The sequence below is a fragment of the Amblyomma maculatum genome, chromosome 1 (assembly GCF_055883805.1).
Source record: "Amblyomma maculatum isolate TAMU_Amacu chromosome 1, ASM5588380v1, whole genome shotgun sequence".
Classification (NCBI taxonomy): Eukaryota; Metazoa; Arthropoda; class Arachnida; order Ixodida; family Ixodidae; genus Amblyomma; species Amblyomma maculatum.
In genome coordinates, this window is record NC_139344.1 from 5811208 (window position 1) to 5837020 (window position 25813).

The following is a 25813-nucleotide window of genomic DNA, read 5'->3' on the forward strand; positions in this document are numbered from 1 at the left end:
GGTTTTGACAAGCTATATCTGCCAAAAAGTTTTTTTGTTGTTGTTGTTGTAGTTGTTGTGGTCTTGTCTTCGTATGTGTAAGCGCAGTTGAGCGTTATAGTCGCCACTTTGTAATCTCATGCGGGCTTAGATTTCTAGTAAGCGGGTGAATAGTGACGGCGTACAGCACCAAGCTAATTTTTTTTTCTGCGCTTAGTCGGAAGCTATTATTTGTGTTCAGTAAGAATACTGGATCATTCCTGCTCCAACCTCGATGATTACGTGTTGCGTAGCTGTGAAGAACAGACCGTTGTACTGCATTGCATGAGGTTTTGTGTGGGTGTGTGTGAAGAAAACCATACCGCTTTTCTCTGTAAGCTGCGTTGTGTCCCAAAAATGATTTCTATGTAGCACGATATAAAAATAAGCGGTTGGTAGTCATGAATAATATGAAGTTTTAATGAAAACATTGAAGGAACGTCACAATGTGTGTCACATTTTATAACTCCTGAAAAGAGTGCACTACATTTGCGAGCAGACACAACTTGCCCGAAAAGTATTTGCTGGGGGTGTGCGAATAGTAATTTTGACAAATCTAACCGAATGTCGATAGCGTAGTTTCATTGCCGATTATATGCAAGTAGTTTAGACAAAAGCTGAATGGAATACGAATTGAACATTGACAGCAACGACTCCAGTACGAACCGAATACTTTTGCAAGTATTCGCCACTTGTGAGTATATGCGAATTATCGAATGGTTAGCGGTACCGCTGCAGTAATGCGCTGTTACTCATGCAGCTATCGGCAACCTGTTAAAAGATGCAGCACTGATTTACCTTACAGAGTAGCAACGCGACGACCATATGTTAAATTTGCGCTCGTAAAGTTATACACGTAGGAAAATTATCTTTCGCAGTAACCAAAGTCAGAGCCAAAAATAGCACCACATCTTAGTACACGACAAGAGACAGTCGAGAGTTGCGTACGAGCCATGGACTCAGAGAGACGGCATTAAGGGCGTATTTGCTGAGCCCATCTTGGCCCTACTCCACAATGTACAATCTTTAGGGGAATGCACTGACATTATGGACGTTGTCACGCGAACGTAACCCTTCATCTCGCGCATAAAGATCGTGGCAGTAGGGTAGCCGGCATGTGTGATCTGCGCTATTGGAGTAGCCGTGGAGGAAATACACAATGGGTCTTATTTGTACTTTGTGCCTATATTGTTAAAAATATTCATAAGCTGGAGAATCTATCTGACTCGTTTGAAGTAATTTAAAACCTGCACAATTTGATTTCTTTCACGAATTGAATAAAAAGACATTTGCTTCAGTATTCCAAATGCTTAGACATATGGGACACCCCTAGCTATTGTGTGAACTCTTGGCACCTTTGAAACCCTTAAAAAACTTTTGTAGTGAGGTCCACAATGAGACCTCTAGTGAGCACATTAACGGAGTAAAATCCCTCGTGGCGAATTAATCTTGTTCTTGTTAAGGAATTCTGAAAATGGCTTGGGATTGTCCAGCGTCCAGTGTGACGCGGCTCAGCTGCACATCTTGACGCGACCGTGGGGCTCATTCCAGATGCATTCGGCGGCTGCTCCAGGACATCCTGCAGACGGCATTCGTTAGTCCTCGGCAGTTGCAAGAATGCACGGCAAGCGAAGCGGCTGGAGAACACGCTTTGCGTTTCGCTGCCAGTCGCAATCGAATGGGGTCTTTTGGGGCACTCAACGACCCGTCGCATAGTTCTGTCGCTCCGGTCAAGGTTTATTGACGCCAACCGGGTCAGATAAACGATACAGAGGACTGCACCCTAGAGGGCAACGCGACCTCTCAGTTCCGCAATATTCAAGAGCGAAGACGTTAAAAGGCGTGATATTGAGCTGATTTCGAAGCCTCGTGTTTCTGGGACAGAAAGTGGTAAAGACCCAAGGAAAGAGTTTCCGACAGCCGGCTTTGGCCAGAGCTTTGCAGAAAGTTGCTTTGAGACGACCAAGAAATTTCCTCAGTCGTTCAAAAATGGCATAACGTATATAAGGGCAGTACTAGATTGCTCGCAATGAGAGTAGTTTCTAATAAGAAGGCTACGCCTGTTGTGCGCAGAAATTTGTCCACTAGCAGGCCCCATGACCCTTCCCGTGTTACGTGTTGTGCATAAAGACTGTTACGAGCAAGATTATGCGTTGATTAGGGTGTCCAAATTCATAACTTGACTACAATTCAGAAATAAAGAAATAATTCTTTTCAAGGGGTTCTTTTACAGCCAGGCAGAAATTATAAAATTACACGGCGTAAGGTTCTCTAAAGGGGCACCGACGACAGTTTCATCGAATTTTTGTTGAGTGAAATCCGGCAGTTCGGAAATTCGGGCCTTTGTTGGACTTTTTTCGGCAACAAAAGACGCATTTATTGCTCAGAAATTTCTATTAGAAGTTGAAAGGGCTTTTCCTGCCACTCTGATATAAATCCGAGATAATTTGATGACGAATTCGCCCGGAAATGACGTAAATCGCTACGCAAGCGCGGGCTCTATAATTTCCGCCGTCGAGCGGTGCTTCCAGTGACAGCTGAAATGAAAGCTAACGACTGCCGCATGTTGCAGGCATCTTTCATCTGGCGTTGTTTCAGTTGTACTAGCCTTGCTAGCAATCCCGTTCCCGATCTCGACAACGAAATTCTCGCGATTAGCTCCGGCCTGTACTTCGGCGGGCGATGCTTTTGAAGGCTTAGGTGTCTGGACTAGTTGCATAGCGCTGACAAATCGACAGTGTTGGCAGTAATCAACCTACCAGACAGTAGCTGAAAAAGTCGAGCCATCATCACGACTGATGAGTAAAATGCTACGTGCAGGCGTTTTTGAATAATAGCAAAGGATGAACCATGTATTGCGGCAGAAGAAAAAAATGAGAAGTGTGGGCCTGTTTTGAGCAATTTTTTTTCCGTTTCCTTCGTTGTTGCAGTTTTTAACATGAAAGAAGCGGTCTATCGTTCCTTCAATACTCCTTTGAGTGTTTAGACCTATAAAAGCAATAGTAGAACGTGAGCTATAGGCCTTGTTGAAATATAGATTTCTCTGTCGATAGAGTACTTATATTATCATTTCAGCTCATTTTAGTCACAGTGGGAAAGTATTGATCTGATACAGTCTTGAAGAAATGATTTCGCTGCAGTAATTCAAGGTGGTTATGAAATTAGTGTTTAAATTGGTTTCGACTCACTGCACAAAAAGATGGCAATCAATGAAAATGATCGTGCGAAGCCGGGTGTACTGGGGCACTTCACCAACATCATTATCACCAAAATCATAATCACGCAAGCAAATAAATGTACAGAGCAGGGCTCTGTCACAAGCGTTGACCTGGGAGCTTCCTTTCATAATGTTCCCACATTTGCAGAGGGCAAGTCCACTAGCAGAATTAATGTAATATAAAATTATCTTTACTTCGGTTTTTTAGCGCGCATAAAATTCGGTGGAACCGCTCACCGCCAAAAGTTTTTTTTTTTTTTTTTTTTTTTTTTAACCCACACATAAACTCTTTTCAATTTGGTTTCTTTACAACGGTTTAAATTTGGAATAAATTGGCTGGTTCACTTCGCTCATTGCTAATGGAAGAATTCTCTGTACAGATGGCTAACCAAGTGACCTCTTTATCTCTTTTGAATATTTATTTACCTATTATTTTGTTTAAGAAACCGTACCTTTTCCTACTGCACGAGACAGCAGTTAAGTATTAAATAAAGTTGCAGCATTATGAATTATTAACTATATATTTGTGAAATGGCAGCTGTTGAAAGGAAACAAAACGGCATCACGATCACTTGCAGTCTCGTTACTGTCTACGTATCTTATTTCGCTATTAATAATGAATTCTAAAGGCCAATGCCAAGTAGCACAACTGAACAGCTCAAAGTTCTCGAAGTTCAGTATAGGAGAGACTCTTCTTGGTTCCTTAGCGGCGAGGATACTGATCCCTTCGGAAGTCACCTGGGTTAAGACGTCGATTGCTTCATATCCTACACAGCGTATTGTAAAATTGCACCGGAGAAAGGCAAAGCGAAACTACGTTCAAAACAGTCTAACAATAATATTCAGGCCAACAAGGAAGGTTCTTAGGAGAAGAGCTGCTTATTTCGACCCCTACCGCAGAAGGAGCTCGCTCATGTTTGGTTTGAAACAATGTTTTTGTGTTGGTTTTCAAGGTGGTACGGAAATATCGTTTTCATAATTTTTACAAGGAAAGATTTATAGATGTGCTCGGTTTCCTTTTCTGGGTTTAGGTCATTTCTTAAAAAAAGACTCTTCATTGAACCAAAGATGTCGTTTACATCCTCATCGCAAACGTAGTTATATGAGTTAATTTCTCACACGCCATGAGCACATTTTGAGATATGCATGCAATATGAGATTAAACTACAAAACTTTCACCCAGACTTTAAATTTTTTTCTGGACATATTGTTTTTAGATTTCTGAAAAAGCTGTCAATAAAATGTCCTTAAACTGTATTTTTCTAAACGTTCCCGTGTGAATCTTAACCCCTCATTGCGGTTAGATGCGTTACTTCCTTACCAACCGTGAATGTTTGTATATATTATTAACCATTAGCCGCCTTAGACCCCCGTTGGTTTCGATGTGTAATAATTTACATTTACCTAGCCCTAGTTTTCTATTATATCTATGACCTAGTCTACTGGTGTAACCTCTAACAGGTGAATATTTATTTATCACTTCGTAATTTGCTGGCGTATGCCTGCTAGCAAGGGTGACTTAGTATTGCAGGCTGAGCTGAACTACAGTGCATTTTATTGCAGCATGGGACTGATTACCCTAAATTGTAAAAAAAAAATTCACTAATTACGTTTATTGACAGGCAGTCTTATCTTCAGGATAAACACTACATCTCCCACTTTGAATTTTCAGAAGTTGACCCTTTTAAAGTCCATGGTGTCACCATTTCTTACCTCCTTGATTGGACTTCCCCCTCCTTCCAACTCTTCCCCCTCTCCATCCCTAACATCCCTAATTCATAACATTAGTAAATACGCCAACAACGTGCTTTGTTTTTGATGTCGCAACCAGCGGCTAGCCTCTCCTCCTGTGAAATTGGCGACTTGTTCAACCCTCGTTCCTCCTAAACGACAATGCGCACATGCCATTTGCAACGCCTATTAGTCAAATCATTCTCTCGCCCCTGAAGCCATCTAAAATCGTGTAGCAATGATCTTTTATTCCAATTACTGCCTTCATTCCAGTTTCCCGAATCATGGCTTGCGTAATCATTCTCTGATCAAGGTAAATCCTTCTACCCACCATCTCCACATGCCAATGGGTGTCTTGACACTTTTTTTACTTCGTCCAAGCAACAAAACAATGGAATCACCTCACTGCCAACGTAGTCCGCCACATTCATACTGAACACTTCACGGCGTTTATTGAGGTAACCATCGGCAAGTTGCAACGACGCACCCCTCATGCATTTCCCCAATACAGGTAGGTGTAAACATAAATAAAGAGCAAATGTCGAATACTACAAAACTGGTACTCTGCCAAAAGCGAAAAGGACACAATCATATGTTCTCTTTTATTTATCACCTCTATTCTTTTGAAGAATACGAAAATGAACCTCAAGGGAAGGAATAATATTGGCTGATGACCAGTCGAGCATTAAAAGCCGCTGCTCTCAAATCCGTTTCATGGTTTCTTCGCTACGAAATGACCCCCAGTGAACATAAAACATGCCAGCTAAGCGCGGAGTATGAGCAGAGAAAAGGAACCTGGGCAGCAGAGATACCAATTACGAGCGCCACTCGAAAAGAAATCAAAAGTGGGGACTGAAATCCCCGCAGCCGTAATTCCCCGGTAAAAGGTTTGCAGGCAATCAGTCATCAAGAAAGTATTGCCTTCAGCTGGCTCGCCTTCCGGGAACACGTGATGTATTCCACTTAGAAGTGTTAGACCGTGATGCTAAAGCATGTGCTGACTCTATATTTTCACAATCCTCTTTCTCCCCTTCCCCCCCCCCCCCCCCCTTATTTTAGTCGGCATTCAATTAGCGCTCGGATGAGCGTTTACAATTCAGCAAGCGCTACAAATGTCGCCATAAGGTGTGAGATAAAAATCGTGTCCTTGCTTGTACCGTAGCTAATAGCGTACTTGAACGCAACATCTACGCGTGAATCCGTGAATGAATGCCTTTCGCTTGCGAACATGTGCCAAGTTCAGGGATGCATGATCAGTTCACACGCTCTGAGAATTTAAATGATTATCTCCTAGCTTATATTGTTCCGGTGCTAGCATGCTTGCATGACTAGATCCGGAAGAACAGCGCGATGACGCAGACGCTTGTAAGTCCAGTAGGGTGTGCCACTTGCATGAAAACTGATCATATGTTTACATGTAGAAGAAACTACTTACCTACACCCGGGGTTTCTCCGGTGTAGGGAATGAAGCATAAATGAATGCATGTACGCGTCTCCTCCGGAATCTATGCAATCTTCATATCATGACTGCAGCAAGGCAGGCGGGCATAAACCGACGATGTAATATATACTGAAGGCATTTTGCTAACGCCTTAACTTTTGGCAAGTATTTTGAATTTCAGTCAAATGTTCATGCGCACCTTCTTTAGCAATGAAGATCGCATATCTGTGAATGCCGCGGAAAATGGAAGTTTTGTGTTTAAAAGTGTAATCTGAGTGATTATTATGGTCCAGTGCTATTTTTTTTTTCTCGCGAACGTTCATCATGTGACCCACAAAAGCAAACCCACTGCCTGCGTCAGAGTTTACTCCTTTTAAACCTGTATTTTAGTGCCCAAGCAGTGAACACTTTTACGTGCTGCCCCAGAAACAATGAGGCGTGGACGAACATGAGCATTTAAAGAGTCGCTGCAGACTTCTGGTTAAGGGACTTAAGTACCCTGACTGGCTTCGTCAGGATGTTCTTGGTCAAGCAGTATTCGAACAATAAGAAACTGTTCCCTAATTGAATAATAGTTCTGATGCTCATTGCATACAAGAATCTGAGTGCGTTAGTTGTTTGAGATGACGCCCGATATTTTCTGATGCCTAAATTCATATTACCATCTCTACTATCGATGACACAGTAACCATATCTGTATGGCTCACGTTCGTTCAGACTCATTTGGGCGGCACGCGTTTTATTTGATTGGTTAGCTTCCATGTGTATTAGCGGTTAAAATACTGCGAGATCGTTGTTCGTAGCGATTCAGATGCAAGTGACGCAGACATAGGGGCGCTATACAAAAGTACTGACTAAATTTGACAACTTTTAGAAAATATTTAAGGAAAGGGTAATCCTTATAATAACCTTGAAGTTAATTGGCGATATTTTTGTTAAAGGATTGAGTGACTTGTTTAAACATTAAACGGCTAAACAATATCTTATTCGGGGTGAAAAATATGTAAGCTCCAGACGAACTGTTGAAAATCGCCCTACAACTTCAGACGGTGTATGCAAGGCACTGACCGCTAAACGAGGTTTCGCCTTATGCATGCTTCACAAACTGAATTAATGCTCTGCTAAAACCGGTAGGACGTGCTACAAGAAAAATTAAAGATGGGGACACATGGGCGTAAAACATCGGTTTGTTTGTTAGTTATTTTTTTATTTATGCATAGTCCCACAGCGCCGTTAGGCATTACAGTAGGGGGGGGGGGGGATATAACCGTGCAAAATACAATCGTACATGCAGGAAATTTCACAATTTCTCTTGAAAATACATGACAGTAGGGCACATTTTTCACCTCGTGGTCAACTGGGACCAGGTGCACTGTTTCATCCTTTCTATACCTTGGAGGTTTTAAGTGTGGTTAAAGGCAGCATTTATCCTAGCACGTGCAGTCATGTACTTTTGGGCGCGTTATTCATTCAATCGAATGAAGCTCCATAAATGAAATTTGGAAATATTTTATTGCAGTTCATTCGATTAAAGCTCAGCACGTCAGCTGGTCGTCCGTCAGAGCTATGACCAACTCGCTCATGTTGTTCACGCAGATTCTTCTGTCAGCTATGACTGCGATGGCCAGCGCCTATCAAGATACGAACGACATCGTCACCCTGGCACTCCCCCCTTTCTACCCTTGCGGAGACTGCGCAAGCAGGCCTCATCCGCACTTCGACCTTTGGACAAAACTACACAGGAAACCACCGCATTCAACTTCCGTCCCGCCCGACTACTTAAGCAGCCGCCTGACCTGGAATTCTTTCAGTAGGCACGTCAGCTGGTCGTCCGTCAGAGCCACGACCAACCCCTTTCATTAGGAAACACTTCACCTGAAATTAAAAATTTGGCCTACAAAACATTTATCCGACCCATCCTAGAGTACGCCGCGATTGTCTGGAATCCACATGCACAAACTAATACCCCCAAACTTGAGAAAGTGCAAAGAAAATCAGCTAGGCTCATTTTTAACTCATAGAGCTGGCGCACATCCCCATCACTCCTTCTAAAGCTGCAGAACTCAAAAGCCTTGCATTCAGGTGTTACCGGGATAGAATGAAATTTCTCCATTTACTCTATAATAATCAGTTGGGAATAGATAAAGGTTTATACATTCTACCAGCTAATCGCCGCTCCACGCGCTCATATCATACTAAAAAGGTTATAGATTATTCGTGCAGGACTAACGCATTTAAGAATTTCTTTTTTCCGAGTACTATTTGCGAATAGAATGCGTTACCCGCCGACACTGTTGATTCTCCAACTATTTCTTCATTGCTCTGCACACTTGCGCCCAAGTCATAGTTACATGTGCCTCTCCTCGTCAAGTGACCTCTTCGTGTAAATATTCTCCTTTGTTTTTGGTATGATTTATCCTCCAGTGTCTAGTATCTTGTTTGCTGTTTTTGCTTTTGTTCACCTGAACTCCCACTCCTGCCAAAAGCCTGATAACAAGGCTGGCAGTACCTGTAAAATAAATAAATAAATAAATAAACAAATAAATAAATAAATAAATAAATAAATAAATAAATAAATAAATAAATAAATAAATAAATAAATAAATAAATAAATAAATAAATAAATAAATAAATAAATAAATAAATAAATAAATAAATAAATAAATAAATAAATAAGAGTGAAAACTCGCATGTGAAAATGCTACTGCTCCATGGAAAAGATTAAGTTGCGTTTTTGCTGTCTACACAGCCCCTGAACGGGGTAAATGTGACGAGGGCTACAGCTTTAAAATAGCTAGGAAATAAATATACTGCTTGTTTAAGGATCGAGCAAATATGATAAGCAATATTTATGCTCTAGCAGACGAGCTGAACCTTTTTTTTTCTTCTAAAATTGAAGGCGAGGTGGCCAGGCTTGCCACTGCCACTATAAAAGCCTAATCTTAATTTAGGGGTGCATTCGAGGATGCAGTGAGAGTCCAGCGGCAAAACTTCTGATATTTGCATTTGGTTGAATTGAAGTTGAGAAGCAGGTAGTTTTTGAGTTTGCAGGTAGCTTTGTCTCAACATATAACAAAAATTATGAGAACAGTGATACCTTTGTCTAGGAATATGCTGCTGTAAGAACCTGCAGAAATGTATATAAAAAGCAATAAGCCGGGGTTTAACTCCGTTTAAACCGATCAAGACATGCGGAATCGTTGTTTGGCGGGGTTTCGCTTGGCGATTTAGCATTGAAAAACTGGAACAGCGATGTCAGTGCACCTAAAACTCTCTAAGTGATGTAAATTATTTCGCAGCCATCCACTACGGTGCCTCCTTCTGCCACACCTTGTTCAGTGTCCAGCGAGAAATGTGAAATATACTGCATCTTTCCTCTCCTAGACGCCAGTTTGCAATTTATGCAAAGTTTGCCAGGCGTCTGTGTACTGTGTGATGTCAGTGCGCGTTAAAGAATTCCAGGTGGGCGAAATTTCTGGAGTCCTCCACTCAGACATCTCTCATATCCTGAATCCCTTCGGGTCGTCAAGCCCTACAAACTAAACTAACCAAGGTAAACTAAATGTATTTAGTTGATTTGTTTTTGGAGAAAGAAAAGCGCAGTATCTGCATTACTCGGTGGACATCCACCTGAAGCGGACATGCAAATGTTAGACGATTTTGCTCGTCTCAGAACTTCCAGATTAATGCTTTCACACTAATAAAACCATGCTCTTCAGTAAAAGATTGAGAAAGTCTCGTTCACGAATCGCTATTGAAAATTTCCCTTTGAAGATACACTTCTCGGGACAACGAATCACGCTCACTCAGCATTCAATCGCTGAAAAGACACGCTCATCTGCGTGAGTCACGGCTAGTTGTACATTTAACCTTCGTGCCCGGTCTACAGTTGACGGCGGACACTGACGCACGGTGCGACAGCTGGGGTCCCTGACCGCTCGGTGTGAAGGACACAAACAACGAAAGCCACTTGGAGCTGTTGGAAGTTCGCATTTGTGCCTGAGCTTCGGTTTTTCATTTCCTGTCGTTGATCGGGCCACGTCTACTGGAGTGGTTTTCCTGAGCGGTGTTTTTCCACAGCTTTCGCGCGTGGCTGTCCACGCAGGAGGTGTGGACCTAAGTCTCGTGCAATGAGTCACGTATACTTTTTAGTATGCTCCAGTCTGCATTAAGACGGCAGCTGACTACAACTGCTTGAAGCGAGGGCAATTAAGTTACAAAATTTGTTTTCAGAAAAAAAAAAGGGGGGGGGGGGCGACGATATCGAAGTGAATCTCAACTTCAAGTGCAGTCTGGCGATGAGATATAATGTGGCGCTTATGATATCGCTCTCAAAGTGCCACGGAAAATTTAGTGGCTGATTACGCGCTTCAATTACCTCTTAGGTATCATTCCCCTAGCATTCCTGGTTCAAAACCCGTGTTATAAGCGTACTATTCGCAAGCAAGAACCACAAAAAATGATTGGGGAGACGTGCACACACCCTACGGGGCTCTTGACAAGCGATTTCTCTTGCTATATAACAAGCAGCTGGTCGACCCTCCGTCCGACATTTGCTGCGCCCATGAGACTATCACGTGAGATCTGCGGGACGCCCAATCGTGATTGTGTTCAAAACGCTTGAAATATAACTTGAATGTTGCTATTACACAACTCCACAATCCTCATTCACAGCAACCTAGAATGTTCCGCTGTTGTCCATCTCCAGTAATTTGCAGCAGAATATGTTCCTACCTTCATAGCATAAACCATCGACGACATCCGTTCAGCGACTCCCGCCTGGCTGGCGGAAACAAAACGTGCGTTTATAATGTCTAGACAGAAAAGGGGGAATGGGTGCCTCCCAAGCAAACGCGCAAAGCAATAACAGACAGAGAATCATCGCCGGCGCCAAGCCTTCAAGAGCGCGACCAGTAAACAAGCCGTTTTCCGGCGCTTCCGAGATTCATTTTCCACGCTTGGGATGTTCTGCTGAAAGAGTGTGAAAAGCCAGGAAAGAAAGCAATAAATGAAACCCAAGGAAGGTTGCCGCCCTTGTGTAACAAGCAGCAGCCAGCCACCTTTGTTTTTAATACGAACATACACAGAAACTAAGTGACGGCCACACTGGGCGTCAGAGGGGTCGGCCCGCCGCTCTGTGGGGCGTCCACTGCCTAAGACCTGACAGTGCCTGGGCAGCTTCGTTTTCGTCGAACCCATTTGAAGGTGTAGAAGAAAGCGAATAGCGCCCCAGATCGCAACAGGAGGAGTCGAGGAAGGCCGCTGAGAAAACCATCCGCTTTTGTACTGGCTGGAAAGCTGCCTCAGTGTATAATATAGCTCGTGCCTGGCACTCGGAGGCTCCTAAACTTGGCCGCCAGATTGACAAGCAGTGCGTTTGCTCCTCACGCCAGCCGTCTATCTTGCGTAACAGGCCCACCCCAGAGGAAGACAGCGCTGTCACGTGCACCATCGATGCGGCATCGCAGAGTCGGCTTCGCAGCAGCGAGCAGTGAGAGGAGAACCGTCGGCATCGCGCAGGGGACAGACAGGACAGAAACGGTGCGTCGCGCGCGCTCCGTGACCCAAGAGGAGAGCATCCGGTTTATGCTGAAACGGGAGCAAGTGCACAAGACGCACGCGGACGCGCCCGTGCGCGTGGGGCGGGAGGCGGAGGTGAGCTATAGCTGAGCGTCAATTCGGTTGCAGTGATTTGGGGAAACACCTTGCCGCCGCTGCCCTGGCCCCGTTGTATCAGCTGCCGCTCTGGTCGCCACTTGGTCACCTCCTCTCTCATCTGGACGGCCGCTCGTTTTCCGGCGAGGCTTGACCAGGCGTCGGCTGGCGCGCGCGCTGGTGAATTCCTCGCGTTTTAACCAGAAGGAATCCCTTCGGCTGGCTTCCTAGCGGGCCTTCCGACGGCTACCCGACACCTGGCGCCGGTGCATGACGCGGCGTTGGCGTCCCGAAGTGCATTCGCCGGCAAAGGGACGCGCTCGAGGAGGAGGCAGATAAAGGGAATCGTTTAAAGGAGGAAGTGCTGTCTCTAATGGACGAAGATTTTTCCGGCTAATGTGGTGCGAAGGTCGGAAGGACCGTCGCTGTGCTAGTGCCGCCGCCTCTCGTGCCGCTGTTTGCTGCCGCATCTGCCGCTAGCTGTGCCTCATCTGTGCGAGCCGAAGCATCGCTACAACGTCTAGCTGTATTTGGCGACGAGGGAAGGAATGACTGGGAACTGCTCCGAAGGTCTCCGAAGCAAACGACCCATGGTGAGGCTCGCGAGTTTTCTTTTTTTTTCTGTCTTTTTCAACCATAGCGCGTGCCTTGGCTCGGCCCATGGTGTTTTGTTTGATCTCGCACGCTTTACTGACATCCGTGCGCGCCGGAAAACGGACGTTGTAACCTCTGCACGTCCTTGGAGGATTTCCGCGGCTATCTATGTTCGGTTGGCAGCGTGTTGGATTGCGTGTTCACCCCTCTTGCCGCAGGGCCTCCAAACTTGAAGTTTTGCAGAAACGCAAGCAGTGAATTTATACTATAGGACATTATACAGTTTATTTGGCCATGTGTTGAGATAATAGGTTTAAATTTTCTTTGATTTCATTTAAAGATGCTTCCTATATGAGTTTCACCTCGAAGCAAAGCACGCAGTTGTTCGACCGCAACCGACGAACTAGTGGTTCTACTTCCTGCTTTCCCTTTGTGCTGCAGCCATTATTATTATCGAAATTTGTAATTTAATATATTAGCACAATTTTCAAACTGCAGTTTCCTTGCTACCCTGTGAAATTCAGTCAGTTAGTTAGCCTCAGTGTGTTCCGTTCCCAAACAACGCCAAGAATATTTCTTCCGAGAAAATCCTTAGCATGTTTGCTTCGAAGCAAGTTATAATTGGAGCCCCTATAATTTATTCGAAGAAAATCAGAGAAGAGGCATAGGGCCACAAGAGTGAGGGGTGTTAGAGTGGCGTGATATACAACTGGGCGCCTAACGACAAAATGTTATTTCATTTAGATGTTATTAAATGAATGTGGAGTCGTATATGGCCTGCAATAAACATGAAAGGAGGTCAGGACTGACTGCTGTAGGTGCAGTAAGTACCGCAGGTAGTCTTTACCGCATTAAATCCCTCTCCATGCATCTACAAATCTGCTCTAAATTTTTATTCTATTCTAATAAAAGGGCCGTTTGCTGAATTTAAAATGACCTTAAGAACCCATCACGTTTTGGAAAATGTGCACCGTTTACCTAAATTAAACGTGTACGATAAATTTTGCACATGACATTCTTTCTCGTTTTTCATTGCGAACCACCTTCTACGCACGCTTTTTCTATTGGTTGCAGAGGAGGGGGGGGGGGGGCACTTTAGGTACGATAACACAGTTTTATATAGATACTCAGATGGAGTGCTGCCACAGTTTGGTCCTTCTTTGTCTATTCAGAGGGCTTCGAAAATCTCTCGTTCTCTTTGCGTTTTCTTTGTTGCCAGCACGCGCGTATTCTGAAAAATCGGTTTGGGTTTGGATCGCCAGGGTATCTTTAGACAAAACACCGCTTGCAGTGATCCACGAGGTTCCCTCAGCTGATGTGGATCCCGCTGCCAAGCAATGCTTTCTCAGCCTTTCATTCAATCATTCATTTAATAAGCGTTAGAAAATATGATTTAGAACGGTCTCTGGATGCCTTTTTTTTTTTTAGGTTTATCTGTCGTGAGCGTACTCAATGTTTACTTTCTTGGCATATTATCAAATATTTTCTCCTTGATAATAAGGCAGATAAAAGTGCTAACTTCGTGTTCGTTGAGAAGGTCTGCTACATATTGAAGAAAGGAACATAATTCTGAAATATGTGGCAAGCTTCTGGTTGACGTTATCAAAGTGTTGTTCAGAAGTTCTTGGTATCTTCTTTTAAAAAATCCAAACTGGGTTCTAAAAACGTTCAAGTGTCCCAAAATGCAGATCAATTTTAAGTATAGTTCCATTCTAACAATGTGACTGCAGACTTTTATATTCGTTAGTGTTAGGCATGTCAATGAACAGAAGGCTTCCGTAACCCTTACAGAAAGTGGAAGAGTCTATCTCGATTAACTGGGCGCTGTTCTAATTGCCCTCCGAGTTGAATTGAGGCCCTTCAGCTTTGCTAGTTTCTCAATTTTTAGCAAATTCAGTGGCAGGTACGGAATAGTTAACTTTCATCCTCCGGGACATTTCTCCTTACTGCCGGCATGATGAAAAAAAGTTAACAAATTTCCAATTGTAGTTGTTGCTACACATAATTAGTTTGAGTCTCCATTGTCGTGGATGCGTTGAAGGTTTACTGTAAGAGTGCTGTCGAAGTGTTGTGAAAAGAGGGCAATGACTGATGCGGCAATAGCTTTGGCGCATATTTTCGTACTAAACCTTTCATTAGACTTTCTAATTGGCAGTGAGAAGCTACCAATTAGAATGTCCTTACTATGATCCTAAGAGGTTAATCAACGTTCTTAGTAACTTCCTGACAAAGCGTCGCTGAATGGCTCACATGTTTTTATTCCATTAATCATATTGACTGAGCGATGGAGGCCTAATTACCTAGGATGTGGTTTAACATTTCTTAGATAGAACCTGTTTGTGTTTGGAACCTCTCCTTATTACCTATCCTTGAGTGGTCGAATAGAACTGTAACTGGCCATGACTGCAGAACGCGGACATGCAGGGGAAAAGGAAAAGTGTCAAGCTGGTGTCGCACCTGTGGTGTCGACCTCGCACAGATGTTACAGTTTCTTCTAGGTGAAGTGCTGGATATTTTTTGTCGCCTAAATAAGTTAGCTGACTAGCATGAGCTAAATTTGCATGAGGGATAAGAGAACGTGGTGGCTTGTTATACTATGTACGATAATAGAGCGCAAGGACTGAGCGGGATATGCTGTACCCCAGGGAGGCTAGAAGTGTCCAAGTAAGCCTTATGCGACAATAACAAATTATTAACGCTTAGGCGTTAGAGGCCCCGTTCGCCAGAAAATTCGGCGTTGGCGTTGGTATTGTAAACGAAAAATCACGGCCATACATCTGGCAGTCGGTAGTCGGCATGTGGCATGGCCTGGCACTGATTGGTCGGTGGGTTATGGGAAGTCACGAGACCACGTGACATGGGCGAACTGGCAGGAGCTGTCAACTAGGGCAGCTTCTTCCGGAAAGTGCAGAAAGGTGTAAAAGCTCATGTGATGGAAAACAGACGGCGCCGCCCGCATTTAGGACTGTAGCCCTCGTCAGACGTACATGTCTTTGGTGCTTCGTTCGACCAGCCTTGAGCGCACTCGCCACCGCAGCTAGGTTGTCATCTGCGTAAACAAAAACTTTTTGCCTTTCACAGGCCGGCCGTTGCGAGGGTGTCTCGTGCGAGCCCTCGCGTGCGTAATGCGTGACCGGGAACACTCGGCTACGTTGCAGCATGCGCTGTTGGCGGCGGAGTTAGAAGCTCAGAGGTTTTCGCTTTATACTCTTTTTTTTTTTTTTTTCCCACTGGTCGTGAGCGCAGGCTGGCGGGTGTACACGCGCAACCACCGGAGCGCGGAGGACAAGTCGTGATAAATTCGCGCAGCCGCCGCCGACTGAGATAGTGAAAACTGCGCCGGAAGCGATAATTGGACCTCGTTCTGCGAAGAACACGCGTGGCGGTATACAGAGGAGTCACATGTGCGAGACGGCGGACGAATCGCTGCGCACAACGTGTCGGTGGATTTTACTTGGGTGGTCACGTGCTTCACGCGCTGGAAATGAAAGTGCGGGTGGAGCAAAAAACAAAAACAACGAAACCACGTTTAGCTTAACCGTCACGGTGCGCAACAGCGCAGATATAGATGATAACTACGTTAGTGGCACGTCATTAAAGGAAAAAAGAAGGCAAGATAAACGACTACGCAATTAATACTAGACAGGTCAGATTTACGTGTCTTCTAAAGCTGAATTGCTTTCCTCTCTCAAGCACTTAATAACAAGAGTCCTTCGTGAAAAGGGGTGTTTCCCAAGGACATCAGTGTGTCGTAAGATCAAGTATTTGAGGGCTGGGTAGCTAAGAATAATGATGAAGCAACTATTCAATGAAGAGAAAAATGTACGCGAAGGAATACTTCGAAGACTTTTGTATCAAAGTCGACTATAACAAGTAAACCTGTACCACCGTATTTAGTTCAATATCTTGCAAGGATCTGGAAAACGTGGCGAAGGCTGAGGTGAAATTGAGACAGGGAACTGAAATGCAAGTATTGTACTCTATTTATTGTAAATGTATGCTGATCGTGAGTAATTTAATGCAGACGTGGGCAGCGGGTACACGAAGTCCTATGTTAAGTGGAAAAATCTTCCATAAGTATGTGCCCGATAAAGCGTGTATATATTTAAGATTGGTGCCTCTTAGACGTGTGCAGGAAAGTTTCACAGATTGCAGTAGAGCACAATGGAGGGCTACCACTTCATTATTCCAGTATAGCAAATGGGGAAACGTAGAGCGTAGACAAGGACGCAGAGACGTGCCCTATCCTCGCCTTCTAGTCATCGGCTTACGGCAGTAGTCTCGTAACGTAGTTCGTATTACATAAGAGTTTACAAGTGCTGAGAGAAAGAAATCTCTACCAACGAAGGCCCACGTTTGTGGAGCTTTACCGTTTCACATACACAGAAAAAAAGTTTTTTACTGTTCCCGCGACTTCAAACGTTCGTGAAGTCTTTCACGACATTAGCTGTACAACCATCGTTTTCCGCACTATGGTGTCCTAAGCTGCCCGCCCTCCCTCCCTCCCTCCCTCCCTCCCTCCCTCCCTCCCTCCCTCCCTCTCTCCCTCAAACACACACACACACACACACACACACACACACACACACACACACACACACACACACACACACACACACACACACACACACACACACACACACACACACACACACACACATACACACACACACACACACACACACACACACACACACACACACACACACACACACACACACACACACACACACACACACACACACACACACACACACACACACACACACACACACACACACACACACACACACACACACACACACACACACACACACACACACACACACACACACACACACCACCTCTCACAGAACCCATCGCTCACACCCTCCCTCGCTACTCCTGACACCTAGACATTTTGGATGAAATCTAGGAAAGAGTACTTTAAGTCAATTTTCTCACATTTATTTTAGCTCCAGTATGCAGGTAAATATATCCACAGATCATCTCTCGGCAGGTTTGAGGTTTCGCATTTATTTACAAAGATGGGCCTTATTGGTTTTTGTATGACAGTCTTAATTACTCACTGCGAGCGCAAGACGAATTCGATAGCAAAATGTTGCGACACTTCAGAAGCTCAGATCATTTTTATCAGTGTAATAAACAAGTATCTTGCAATATTCCACAGTTGCCACACAATTTTCTTCAAAACCGCAGCCTGTTGATTTTCTATACCAGTCTTGACTGCTCTTTTAGAGTGCAGCAGGAACTTTAAAAGCAAATTTGACTACGCGTGAGAAGCTTAGACCATTGAACATAGCAGTATCTTACATCACCCCACTGTTACGTCTCAGTTAAATGGCGTCCCAGAACACTGGATTTGCTTATGACGGTCATGCCTTATGAAGGCAGGTGAGCGACTGCGTGTGAAGATGCGTGATATTCGTCTATCTACCTACACTCCTCCTGCAACCCTTCGCTTATGACTGGTTACTGCCCCTGGTTTGTCAAAACCTCTCTGCAGAGACTAAAGCTTGTAAGTGGCGCTAATGTGCTGGAGCGGCACAAACGCAACACACATTCGACGACCTGTATCCAGAGTTGCTATAAACACTGTGACTGGCATCAGCATTTCGCATCGCCGCAGCCTTCGCTGAAATTCGCACTGCAACGAACGTAAAGAACTGTAATTCTTCATAGTTCTTATCGTGTCTCGGCATAATTTAAGCACATCCTGCATATGTGTGGTGTGGATCTACCCAGACATAACTTTACGTACTCGCTTTAACCATATGTTGGTCGGTTGGTTTGTAGGGTTTAACGTCTCAAAGCGACCCAGACTATAAGAGACGCCGTAGAGGAGGACTACGGAAATTTCGTCCACCTGAGGTTCTTTAACGTGCACTGACATCGCACAGCACACGGACGCTACTCGGTTTCGCCTCCATTGAAATGCAGCCGTCGGCGGTCGGGATCGAACCCGCGTATTCCGGCCCGGCACAGTAGTAGGGCATCTGGTTAATGGGCACAGCGACGGGGCCCTTTAACCATATGTAAAATGAAAATTGTTGCCGGACGTACTGAAGACAGTAGATATCGGCGACAGCTCAGCCATTGTATGCTGCGCCCACTGTAATGAAACTGGTAAACGGTAATCATTTCAACCGGTTCACTGAGTAAATAAGGAGCGTATTCTCAGCAGACTGTAGCTGCGGCGTATTTTGGCAACAAAAGTTGGAGCAAGCTGTAGTTGCACGCATTGTTAGAGGGGTCTTGCAGGCAGTCTGCTGAATGCCTCGGGGTATTTTCGCACGCAGGTCTGCGTTTGTGTCAGCTTGCTGCTGGTCCTGGCAGTCGCATCCGCCGCCGCCACGCCACGACAGGCACCAGAAGGGCCAAAGCTGGACCTGCTGGAGCCGGAGATTGGGACGACCACCGACGATGACGTCGAGTTCATCGAAGGGCGCATCGTGGGCGGCAAGCCAGTCTCTGTGCTCCGCAAGCGAGCGCACGGAGGAGCGGCAACATCCAAAACGTCAGGCGGATCCGGATCCTCTGGCTCTGGTGCACAGATGCCGAGGGGCGACAGCAGCCCTTCCGCGGCGCCAGGAAGCGGAGCTCAGCGACCACGACCATCGACAGCGGGCAGGCCGCACACGGGTGACGAATTGAAACCGGACTCGAGCAGTTGGAAACCTTCCTCGACGGGTAGGAATCGGTCCGACCGTCATACTCACTTGCATGCCTTATACGGGACCTTGCAACTTTAGCCGCAATAAACGACAAGGAAGGGTCGTCTGCGAGCCACGCTTTTGGGCTGCTTCCTTCTGCTTGCGCGTGCCGTGCATTTAGTTGAGAACCTTGCAAGGAGGGTTGCCCAGTAATTATTTGCGAACCAGTCATAAGGCAATAACTCGAAAGCGGCGAGTTCTTCCCGAGTGAAAAACTTCAGCACTGAAGGCTGTAGGGACAGCGCTTGCATATTTCATTTCAAAGGGTATATAAACAATGCAAAGAATTAAGGCTAGAGACAGATAGAATGCTGCTCTTGCCATATCCGCAAAGTAATCATTACGCAGCAAACTCGATTCATGCAGTAAATTTGGGATACTCCTTGCAAAAGTTACAAAATGACAGCCTCTTCGTATGACAACGCAAATAGCTAGCAACGGTAGGCATACTTTTGCGGGATCGGTACCTTCCCTAAGTTGAGGTAGAGGTAAATATAGCATATAAGTCCTAGCAATTACGTACAATTCTCAGACAGCACCTATATTTTCGAAGACCTTCAGTTATGAGATTTTTCAGAAAACCTTAGTTATGAATATTTCCCAGGCTTGAATGATCATGGTTCAGCTTGTTGAAACATAGGTCGGAGGTTGAATAAAGCTCTGGACCTAAACAATGGTGTATGCAGAATGAATGCGCCAGTCAGAAATTTATCGAGAGAATGAGCTTGTTTGGTCTGAAGTCTTGTTTTATCTAATGGGAGTATCGCTAAAGAAAATTATTGTTATTTCGATCTTGTTGGAGTGTGCGAGTATTCACAGTTTTCAATAACGCAATTGAATATATTTCCATTCGGTTATCTGAACGAGTACAATAGCGTATGGTAAAATTATTCCAGAAGTATTGATTTCCGAGAAGGTGTTCTCGACAAGTTGTAGGTTGTCTTGCGTTTGACCGACGTACAGACTCCTTGGAGGTCCATATGATGATGTCGTTCGCTTATATGGCGTTATGAAGGTCCCAAATATCCGTTAACTTCAGGGCATCTGGCACAGCGCGATGTTAAAAAGGATGAGCCACAACACTGATGCTTGAGTTGTAATCCTCTCGAATAATTTGCACGAAGTTCATCAAACGGACGCCGCAGTTCTTGTTCGGTGACTATATTAAAACGGGAGCTCACAACGATGCCGCACAACATGGGGCCACGATGGGCCTGCACGGGATTAATTAAGGGATCCCCTTGATTGTGGTGTGGGTGCATTCATAATGATTATGCATGACCCTTAAGATGGGGTGACGTCGGAGTGGTTAGGCAGATTTAACAAACCACGCATAAATGCAGCCTAATGATGAAGACCATGGCTCATACGTATATCTTGGATTTTTAATCTATTAAGTTCTGGTGCGCTTGCCTATGTGCTACAGGCATCAGCATCGAATGGCAGTTTTTGATGTACGCATGATATAATGATAATTGAACATAAATTTTGTGTTGCCTACCGCTCAGTTGGCAGTGAGATAAGCGCCGCGTCTTTGTAGACGGATAACAGCGTAATTACCTAATTATTAACAATTAATGACGCGTGCTTCAGAGAAGCGGATAGCGCATCTTTCTCGCATCGTTATTCATATTGTAGGACTAATTTTGCAAGCAGTGAAATTGAGTTAAATATATTCGATTCGTATTAAATTCGATTTTCGCACACCATTACAAATTACCAAGGGTAATTTTCGCTTCGTGCATCAGGCACCAGAATTGTGTTAAACGATTCCAATTCGCCACCCAAATCCCGCTTTTATGCAATGGTTGCTCTTCGCCATGTAGGTAACGGTAAAGAAAGCGATCAAATTTATGTAGAACAAAGTGGAAATCAAACTGTGCTTTATTGCTGAACAGAGAAACAACATAAGCTGCAATGTTGTTGATTGTCTTCAACGCTAAGTCGAAACAAAACTTGCAAACAAATTGACGAATCCAAACAATGCGATGAATTTTAGATTTGCGTTGTAGAAAGCAAACTAAGATCCACGTGAATTATTGGCGGAGTAATTAAATGTAGGCCTTTTGTTTAAATCTATCCTGAAAGTTGGGTGCTTACTATACGACGCATAGGAGCCACCTTTCGAGAGCACCATTATGGCCTTGATGGCACCTTATGTGTGAGTTGGATTGAGAGGTCGTCTTTAGGCTCGGGGTAAACTGCAGCAGAGCCTGAGGGAAACATGTTGTGCCTGTCTGTATCTGTTGCTCTCTGTGCCTGTCTTTGGCTGTGAAATGACCGCACGCCTTTCAATGTGGCTTTGCTTTAATTCGGAAGGTGGTCTCCTCTTTCAGGCTCAAGCGTAAGTTCTGGGAACCCACGGCCGAGTTTGTCTTCTGGAAACCGGCCGAGCAGTAGCCATAACCCCGGAGATTCCTTTAACAGACCGCGACCAGGAGACTACGGGCAAGTCTCTAAAGGTACATCACAGGCTGTGTATACTATTTCTCTGCCATAAGATCTGTTTTTCTCCAGCAATGCGCGAAAGTGACGATTATTATTTTTGAACATGCTCCCTGCTGTTAGCCGAGACGAGAGCTTCTAATTCTCAATTGTCAATTTCGAAAGAAAGCCTTTAGGCCGGAAAATTTGCAAATGTTTGTGTTCATCTTGCGACGACTGGTCTGCTTAGCGGCATTATCACGTCTCCAGCTGCCACAGTTGTAAGTATACTCCCTCCTACTGTGAAACTAAGAATTGCGGAGGAAGCAAGCAAATGAAATCCTTACCCCCTGAAGTGATTTTGCCTATAAAAAGTAAAATATCAATTTAATGCCAGAAGTACAGAAAAAAAAAAGCGAAATAATTCCATGGCTCTCTTTCCCGTAACGCGACATTCCTTAAGCCGTCAGCTAATGTGCGGTAAAGTGGAATTTGGAGCCGCTCGATCGATCACACAATCTTTGCGTGGCTCTATTTTATAGCGTTATAAGCAATATATGAAAAAAAAAAAGGCCCCGACCGTAACATAGCCACCCATGCGGAATACTCCGGCATTTATGTAACGGCCTTTGTGAGTGTAACTACAAATCGCTGTCGAGTTGGCGGGATTGAGAATATGTTATCTTTGAATATGGACCCTCTGTCAAAGCAAAATCATCGTACTGAATGCTCTCACGAGTGAAATACGGTGATGCCCAGCGGTTTTAAACACTCCACCACGCTGGAGAGCGAAAACCCTCCTAGTTTACCTGTTGTATCCTAGCATTTATTTGCCTAGAAAAGGAATAACCCACCATCAAACTGTGTATCTCGCAATGATGACAGGCCCTTTTGATGACGCAAGTCGCCTGACTGAGACAACAGCCTTCTATTTTGCATTTGAGTTATTTCAGGTCTTCCGTTACAGCTGTGACCCTTTTTCGGTCATCTGTGCATAAAGCTATTCGCGTCTACAAACATAGAAGGTACTTTATCAGCTTCATTCCTGTCAAAATGGTACTGCGTCGTATGCGCATAGCTGTCCCTAACCAAGTCACTAACCGCGGAGGCTGAGATTTTTCAGTGTTGGTATACCACACAATATGATGTGGTATAATACTGGACAGGGTACGAGAGAGCTAAAATCTCGAAGCATGCATGTGAACATTTAGAAACGTCAGTGGAGTGCTCCGGACCTGTTTCGGCAGCTTACGTTTATTTTACGAGCACATTTTCATGTTGCGGTCATGAAAATGCAGCTGCGATGCCCGGAAATTTGTCTCAGTGCACTCGCAAAACAGCCTAATTGAGTCGCGGAGAAGGGTAGAGGGTTGAGCGTTGAATCTCAACATATGTGGTGCACAGAAACTAACCATAGGTTACTAAATTAATTTCGTAGAAAATTCCGCCGCAACATTTCATATATATTCCTAATGCAGCTCAGCGCTTATTTGGGTAGGGTGCATTGTAAAACACATTTTACAAAGTTACTGTATCGTGTACAATTCGCGAAAACGTGTAGTTACACCTTCATGCCTCCGACGTTGCTGCTTCCAGCCTTTACTAAATATGGGAATGTCGAGATAAAATCTTTTTAACGGTTTTATTTCATCGCTACCGCTGATTTGTGTTAACGAAATCAGCCACTGCGAGAGTCTTGCAGAAACTTTTTTTATTTGTTAGCACGCCGCACCCTATCATCCTCGGCCCGTATCCGAGGGTGTTGGGGCGTGAACCGTTTTTTGCTGGGCAATAAAAGCTCTTTTTTTCTTGCTAACACGACAGACGGCAAGTGGCCAATGGTGTCTGCATTGTGGAGTGAGCGGCCATATCTTTAGAATTTGCCCCCATGTTCCGTTCCTCTAAGAGGGCAATCTGAAGACGTTTGAAGATAAATACGATGTTCTGTCACCCCTGTCTCATAACTGGAGCAGTAGAGGACTCTATATTTGTAGTATGAAAAGTAATAAATATAATTAATGCGCTCAGATTAACGACAGGTTATCTTCTTCTTCTGTGACTCCAAACGCAGGTCCGTACCCTGCACATGGCTCAAGTGATTTTGATAATGAGCACCGCGGTGGCATGCCAAACCAGAGTCCTGGCAACGGTGGCTCTGTACCATGGAACCACCAAGGCGTCTCACCTGGCTACAGCGCCTACCCTGACCCTGTCACGCCTGCATACACGGACGACGAACCTTCGAGCTACAACACCAACTTGGTCCCCACACCAAATATCACCCCAAGCCATGAACAACGCCCATCGCATTCCTCGAACCCGACGAACTCGCCCGGCGGACTTCGCGGAGGAATCGTCATTGGTCATCCGCCGGGCAACTCGTTCTCACAACACGACAGCGGCTTGAACAGGCCTTCCGTAACAGATGAAAACAATGAGCCAAGATTGGAAGGTGGCTTGGTCATAGGAAGTCCACCAGCGAACTCGCTCGGTGGGCACTCTGGAGGTTTCAACAATCATCCGCCACCTCAAGAGATAGATCAAGGCCGCCGAGGTGTTGTGGGCCCACCGCACCCGCAACTAGGAGCCGGTTCCTTCGGCCTGCCATCGATACCAGCCAACCCTTTCGTTCCAGCAAATTCAGGGTTTCAAGGACCTGGAAGTCTCCCTCTGCCATTCGGAGCGGGGCTTTTCAATCCGGGACTGATGAACATCCAGAAAGCAGTGGAACAGGCAGCCGCTGGCGTTTTGGGAGCGACGAGCGCGGGGCCCAATCCAGCCAGCGTGTTTGGACGGACGTCCACTTTCGGCCAGATGTCGAGCTTCGGGTTCACAGAAAGGAAGTGATTACATTTGTGCGTACTGTTAGTTGCAGCCACAATGCGCTAGCATTTCGCTAGCTGTTTGACGTGGCGTCTTCCATGAACTACTACTACCTTAGTGCGCGAAGAACGCAGAGTAACCACACGCTGTATACTATTGTGGTGAAGTCTAATATTTGTGTTGATAGCCGCTGCGACTCAGCGTTCAAGTCTTTTCCTGTGTTCTGTTTTTGCTCTTTTGTCACCATGGGACCAATAATTTAGGGCCAGGTAGAGAGTACTTTTCATTACACATGATATGTTAACCGATTTTTTTTTAAAAAAGAGACTGATGCTTCCTGTGATGACGCTAAAGCCGAGCGTCTCTTTTAAGCCTCAACCATGGCAATGGAAAACGTGGCCGAGAGAAGTCATACTCTTCCGTAGTACAGAAGAGATACCAAAAGCAGTGGCTTTGCATTATGTTTACATGTGGCCGCCTTGAATGAAAACTCTGGATCATCTGTTAAGACACACCTTTTGCGGGCCATTAGCAGGACATTAAATCCAACAGTGCGAATAGTTTCTACAATTAACGATCATAATTGGGGCTTTTGTAAGCTATGGGTTTTACTTTTGTGTCGATGGCGGTGACGTTTCTTCCAGTGATCCTATTTTCGATGGCCATCTTAAGTCTTGCTGTCATTGCTGTGGTATGTTGCTCTTTGTTCGTTAGGTGGACTTTTTTTTCCGGGGAACAACTTTTACCGATGTACTTATGTTTTCATCTAATAAAGGCTAGTAACAGCCGCTATGCACTGCCATTAAATTGTGTCAAAGGCGCACAACACGGGATTCTCGAGAGTGTCTTCAAGTGCAAGCCTGAAATACTCGCGCCATAATAAATTTATTAATCATAGGCATATTGCATTTTGAACACCGTGAACATCCACAGAATATAGATATTATCTTAAGTTCTCTAAATATTACGTGTACAAAGTGTTGGGCGAGTGTGTATTTTTCCGGTGCTGTACAAAGTGTTGTAGAAAACACACGGATGAGGTGGATTTAACGCTTGTCCTGTCGCGTCACTTTTTTGTCATGCCTTAATGAGACATTTTGGCCTAGGATAGGTATTAAAGCTTTCCTTAGACAAGGATGTCATAGGATTGTAAATATAGGCCAGAACATTTTGAGGTGCTTTGTAAGCTATTGTAAT

At 44.8% G+C, this 25813-nt stretch overlaps 1 protein-coding gene across 1 annotated transcript; it reads left to right on the forward strand.

Annotated features, from left to right (window-relative positions):
* The first annotated feature begins 11881 nt into the window (after positions 1 to 11881).
* LOC146201531 (uncharacterized) lies at positions 11882 to 25515 on the forward strand. The gene is made up of 4 exons (XM_084587622.1): positions 11882 to 12655; positions 18956 to 19346; positions 21706 to 21831; positions 23865 to 25515. The coding sequence occupies exons 1-4, from the start codon at positions 12611 to 12613 to the stop codon at positions 24638 to 24640; spliced, it is 1338 nt and encodes a 445-aa protein (XP_084443748.1). The 5' UTR covers positions 11882 to 12610; the 3' UTR covers positions 24641 to 25515.
* Positions 25516 to 25813: the final 298 nt, after the last annotated feature.

Excerpts from the sequence above, each read along its gene's own strand:
- LOC146201531 (XM_084587622.1), top strand. The coding sequence starts at position 12,611 with ATGACTGGGAACTGCTCCGAAGGTCTCCGAAGCAAACGACCCATG. Across the intron at positions 19,347-21,705 it reads TTGGAAACCTTCCTCGACGG|GCTCAAGCGTAAGTTCTGGG; the intron begins GTAGGAATCGGT and ends CTCCTCTTTCAG. Across the intron at positions 21,832-23,864 it reads CTACGGGCAAGTCTCTAAAG|GTCCGTACCCTGCACATGGC; the intron begins GTACATCACAGG and ends CTCCAAACGCAG.